Here is a 6292-nt window from a genome sequence, read left to right on the forward strand (position 1 = left end):
GATTTGTTATGTTACATTCATGTCATTTATCTGCCATTTCAAAAATATTTTTGTTTTCAAAATATATAATTTTTCACTTAACTGATTTAATTATCTTCCTCTTCTCAACATTCTTTTTTTTTTTTTTTTTTTTTTTTTTTTAAGATAGAGTCTTCCTCTGTCACCCAGGCTGGAGTGCAGTGGCGTGATCTCAGCTCACTGCAACCTCTCCCTCCTGGGCTCAAATGATTTTCCTTCCTCTTCTGAGTAGCTGGGACTACAGATGTATGCCACCACACTCAGCCAATTTTTATATTTTTAGTAGGGACAGGGTTTCACCATGTTGACCAGGCTGGTCTCGAACTCCTGACCTCAAGTGGTCCGCCAGCCTCAGCCTTCCAAAGTGCTGAGATTACAGGCATGAGCCACTGTGCTTGGCCTCAAAATTAATTCTTAACACATCCTAAAAGATGACAATTTATTTGAAATTCTTGACGGGTTTAGAAACATACAGCACAAACATTCTATCACGTTGCAAAGATGAATAATTAAATACTCAGCTTGCTAACATTCCATGACAGAAGTGTATATGTGTGTGTACAAGTCCACATGTTCACATACTAAATAAATAATTAGATTGCACACTATAGCATCAACACAGTCATATGTGATACACTCATGTGCTCATCATGGATGCTCTTTGGCCACTCCACAAACAGAAGTTCATACTCACAAGCACTCTTGCTACTGTGGTGATTGCCTTTCAATATAGATAGGACAGATTAAAATTTGCATGTATAACTTCAACACTGGCCACAGAAAAAAAGGTATTTTTGGTGGCAGCTGCTGGTTACAAGCAAGAAAGTCCTTGCTCCAAGCTTTTTTTCTTACATACAAAATGTGACTTGATACTGAACTGACAGGAGGATGTTGGAATAAAGAAAGCAGGGAGAAATACTGTTCAGGTGAAGTGATATGGTGTCAAATGCTGCCTACTCATCAGAGGTAATACAAATGTTAGGTCTTGTGAGGTAACACTAGATGTCCCTGAGGTTAGATTCTCATTGTGTGGAAATTTTTCTTCACCATGAGACTAAAAAATGATGAGAAGTACAGAAACCTTTAAAAGTCCTTTGCCCTTATAAACAATAATACTACATTAGAAATGTCTAGGCAGAAACATTGCCTGTCACTATAATATTTCCATAGGGAAATGATAAATGATAGAGCAGCATTACCTTAGAAACTAGGAATTCCAGGTATGAGAATGAAAAACTCTTTTTATTTTCACAGTTGTTCATAGACCAGTAGCAAAGGAAAAGAGAAATTCAATTGAAAAAATACATATCTATCTGTCAATCTACTTTATGGAGAGTTTCATTTTACCTAGTATCCTTGGTCTTATAACTGGTGTTACATTGCGCAACATCTCCCATAGCGTAATTTGTCTGTATTATTTGAACTGCATGTAAAATTTAAAAAAAAAAAAAACTAGTCTTGTATTTTTCAGCTCATGACAAGATATTAGAAAAATATAATTATAAATAACATATATAAAATCAAATGCCCAGTATCAATAGCATCCTTTGAGAGTTATATGGTGTATTATGCAGACATTGCCATATTAAATACTATTGTCACCTTATAAGTCACAGCCTAGGGATGTAACAAGCTTTCCATTGTTAGTTACAGTTACTTCCTTATCATTTTTTTATCAATAAGGCATTTCAGATCAATCTCAGTATGTTTTCAACCAATGAATGAACATACTCCAGTGAAAGACTGAGAGTCATGAAATAACTTGATACATGGTTATGTTCTCTCCTCTTCAATTTATGTTACTTTTTTTATGCCATTACTTATGTGGAACAAAATAACAATTTTCTAGACCTTTTTAGACTTCTTTTAGAATATCTTTTATCATTTGTTCTATCCTTCTTTAGCAGTAGCTGTTAGCTTGATTATATTTAGTTATGTAATTACAACTGCTAGAGGGATGGCTATATGCATACACACACACACACACACACACACACACACACACAATAAACTTAGGCATAAGGCAGACATAATCTAGAAATTGCTTTACAGATTATCATGTGATAACTGATAGAGGTGAAAGTAACTTTACCATATTCACAGAGAAAGAACTACACATGCCGTCTTATTAGGATAGCTACAGTTAATTGTTTTACATGAAAACCAAAAATTACCAGGGTGTATGTCCGTCTTCTCTCTCTCTCTCTCTCACACACACACACACACTACATAAACATACATGCATACATATATACATATATATGACATATGCGTCAAAAATTTTTTGCTATTATGCCCATGTCTGGCAATCAGTGCTGTTCAAATTTTCATGGGATTGAATTTTTTCTTATCTTTAAAAAAATTCCTGGTTAAGAGCAGAAAAATCTTATACAACCCAAATGAGACGTTGTTGCCTTTAAGAAACATGATTTAGAGTGCACTGAGGTCAGACCACATGTGTTCAGGAGCATGGCATCCTGGACATATAAGAAATTCTGGCACTGGAAAAGGAAGCTCTGCCTTGTTATTAATAACCTGAATCTGTCACTAATAATCTGAATCCATGTGAGATTGAGCATCCTCACCTATATATCAGAACGTCCCAGGCTCCAGTGCATAATGTTAACTTAGTCCTCAAACTCTGTGATGTTTGGGTTACCCATTGTCAGCATCTTACTAAGTCTGTGAAGTTTCCTCTGTACTTGAAGTGAAAAAGATAACGTAGTTGTGGCTTCTGAACTTCAGGTTTCCATATTGCTGAAGACCATTTAGACATTCTGTCTTATTCTTTTGCATATTATCAGAAATTCATACAGTCACTTTGTTTATACACCTTCACCCTGAGTTTCCCAAGTAAGAGAAAACCTAAAGAATCACTTATTTGAATGCATCCTGTCTTATTTATATCCAAGTGAATATCATAGCCATATTCAAGCAGCTTTTTTCCTTATTTCATTGTAGAAAAAGCTGCCATTAGCTGACTTTTCTTTATTTCTAAAATTGTGATGGACACTAAAATTAGAGCAACTTTCTAGGAGATGCAACTTTGGCCAAGAAGCATTGGTTTTCAAGCAAGATTTTTAATCATCAGTGTTTTTCAAAATAATTTTGTTTGTTCTTTCAATGTTTTTTTTTTTTAGCCAAAAAAGCAAGAAGAAGAAGAAGGCACAACAGACACTGCAACATCCTCATCCAACAACCATGAGAAGGACAGTGGAGTAGGACGTACAGATGAAAGCTTGCGAAATGACGAGAGCTCGGAGCAGGAGAATGCAGCTGAGGACCCCAACAGCACATCTTTGAAGAGCAAGAGAGAGCTGGGGCAGAGTCAAGACACTCTAGGAAGTGTTGAACTTCAGTACAATGAGAGCCTCGTGTCTGGTGAATACATCGACTCAGACAGCATTGGCAACCAAGATGAGGACTGTGAAAGATTCAGGCAGCTCTTGGAGCTTAAATGCAAGATTCGAAATCATGGAGAGTATGACCTGTATTACTCAAGCAGCACAATTGAATGCAATCAAGGGGAGCAAGAGGGAGTGGAGCATGAGCTACAGCTGCTTAATGAAGAGCTGAGAAACATTGAGCTCGAGTGTCAGAATATCATGCAGGCTCACAGGCTCCAGAAAGTGACAGACCAGTATGGAGACATCTGGACACTGCATGATGGAGGATTCCGGAATTATAACACCAGCATAGACATGCAAAGGGGAAAGCTGGATGACATCATGGAACATCCAGAAAAGTCTGACAAAGACAGTTCTAGTGCTTACAACACAGCTGAGAGCTGCAGAAGTACTCCGCTCGCTGTAGACCATTCCCCTGACAGTTCCCTTCCAAGGATGATCAACCTCATCAATAAGAAAAATGTGAGAAGCACAATGGCAGCCAACCAGTCCTCTTCTGGACAGAGCAGTAAAGAGTCGACCTCCACCAAAACGAAAACCACAGAGCAAGGTTGTAGTGCTGAAAGCAAGGAGAAGATTTTGGAAGGCAGCAAGCTTCCTGACCAAGAGAAGGCAGTCAGCGAACACATCCCTTACCTCTCTCCTTACCACAGCTCCTCATATAGATATGCAAACATCCCAGCACATGCCCGGCATTATCAAAGTTACATGCAGTTAATCCAACAGAAATCTGCAGTCGAGTATGCTCAGAGTCAGCTCAGCTTGGTAAGCATGTGCAAGGAGTCTCAGAAGTGTGCAGAGCCCAAAATGGAATGGAAGGTGAAAATTAGGAGCGATGGGACACGGTACATCACAAAGAGACCCGTGCGAGACCGCATCCTGAAGGAACGTGCCTTAAAGATCAAGGAGGAGCGGAGTGGCATGACCACAGATGATGACACCATGAGCGAGATGAAAATGGGGCGCTACTGGAGCAAAGAGGAGAGAAAGCAGCACCTGGTGAGGGCCAAAGAGCAGCGCCGTCGCCGGGAGTTCATGATGCGGAGCCGGTTGGAGTGTCTCAAGGAGAGCCCTCAGAGTGGCAGCGAGGGCAAGAAGGAGATCAGTATCATTGAACTGAGTCACAAAAAGATGATGAAAAAGAGAAACAAGAAAATTTTGGACAACTGGATGACAATCCAAGAACTGATGACCCATGGGGCCAAGTCTCCAGATGGCACGAAAGTCCATAATGCCTTCTTGTCGGTGACCACGGTATGACCGAATGAACGGAATGCATGCGACTGATTTTAAGAGGATGCTACCAGTTTCGGTAGAGTATGATTGCCTCGTTCAATGTGGCGTTTTTATATATTTTTTGTGACTCTTTATAGTTTAAATTTTTTGTAAGCAAAAAAATACCTGGTAATTTTTCATTTGTTTTTCATATACTAGTACCTTCTTTTTGGCTGAGATCTTTCTTTTACTTGTGATATATTCATATTACTTGTTTATAAAAAAAAATCAAAAGGAGAGAAAACAAAAAAAACTTGCACAAAAATACTGAGGAGCCAACTAATTTCCTACTTTAATGTATCGAATGTAAGTGAAAATCTGGATTTATTTCTCTAGTTTACTTATTTTCTACTTTAATAACAACTCAATGCCAAAACATTTCTATGCTTGTTTCTTGGCATAATATGTTATAAATCAAACCTGTTCATAATAAATCATGTGCCATATCTTGTCTTGCACATAAAAGCCACTGCTTTTTAACATCCCATTGTACATTTAACTCATAAATGGTGTTACCATCCCACTGTACATTTAACTCATAAATGGCCATTGTCTTTGTCTCAGTAAAGTGTAGGTGGACAATCTTCCTGTGATATGTAGTGACATTGGTCATGTAGCTAGGTAATTGTGGTAACTGTGACAATTAAAGAGAAATAAATTATTGATTATCCTTCAGAAAAGTTATCAAGGAGTGTTTTCTTTTCACTGTCCACTGTGGTTAACAGTTATATATTAGTTATATGTGTATACTATTTAGAAGACTTAATTGTGGATTATAAAATGTGCACATTTTCTATCACTTGTTTCCAATAAAGTTGTATTGAAACATTTCCTATAGATCACTGTGTCACATATGCCTACCAGGATTAAATTCAATAATACGTATACAACATCTAACAGATGCTAACTAAACATTCAATAGCCATTAGTTCATGTTCCCCTTGCCTGCCACCTACTTTTAAGGTAAAGCTAAGAAAATTTAGAGAATTCCATGGAGAGAAAGGATAGTGAAGTGTCTCAGATAGATAGTTTATAATGCTGCAATGTATGTTAGTCTGCTCTAGCTGTCATAACATAATGCCATAGACTGGGTAGCTTAAACAACAGGAATTCATTTCACATAGAATTTTTTTTTTTTTGAGATGGGGACTCACCTTGTTGCCAGGCTAGTGTCGAACTCTTGGGTTCAGGTGATCATCCCATTGCGACCTTCCAAAATGTTGGGATTACAGGTGTGAACCACCATGCTGGGCCTCAATTTCTCACAGTTCTGAAGGCTAAAAAAGTCAAGATCAGATACACTGGGGGTTAGAGTTTCAATGAATTTGGAGGAACACAATTCAGTCCACAATGCTATGTGCATATATGTAGTTGATAAATAAATTTTAATAATTTATAAATTTAGGAAACCATATTTGCAAAAATCTCAGCAGAGTGAAGTATAAATGCTTCATACGTTAGTTTATTAAAAGGTAAGACTATTAGGTGACTAGATAAATTTTTTAAATCTAACTTTGCACCATGTAAACATATGAATCATATTGCATGTCAATCATCATACCTCCAGAGTGAAAGGCCAGATCAAACTTTGT

The 6292-nt window shown here is 37.6% G+C and overlaps 1 protein-coding gene across 2 annotated transcripts in view; it reads left to right on the forward strand.

Annotated features, from left to right (window-relative positions):
• The window catches only part of PDZRN4 (PDZ domain containing ring finger 4), a 389612-nt gene extending 383743 nt beyond the window's left edge, over positions 1–5869 (forward strand). For both annotated transcript variants that reach the window (XM_039472032.2, XM_039472034.2), the window contains one exon: positions 3159–5869. In XM_039472032.2, coding sequence (XP_039327966.2) covers positions 3159–4685 — 1527 coding nt within the window. In that variant the 3' untranslated portion in view covers positions 4686–5869. The remainder of the gene's footprint in view (positions 1–3158) is intronic.
• The last annotated feature ends 423 nt before the right edge of the window (positions 5870–6292 follow it).

The sequence above is a fragment of the Saimiri boliviensis genome, chromosome 7 (assembly GCF_048565385.1).
Source record: "Saimiri boliviensis isolate mSaiBol1 chromosome 7, mSaiBol1.pri, whole genome shotgun sequence".
NCBI classification, from domain to species: domain Eukaryota; kingdom Metazoa; phylum Chordata; class Mammalia; order Primates; family Cebidae; genus Saimiri; species Saimiri boliviensis.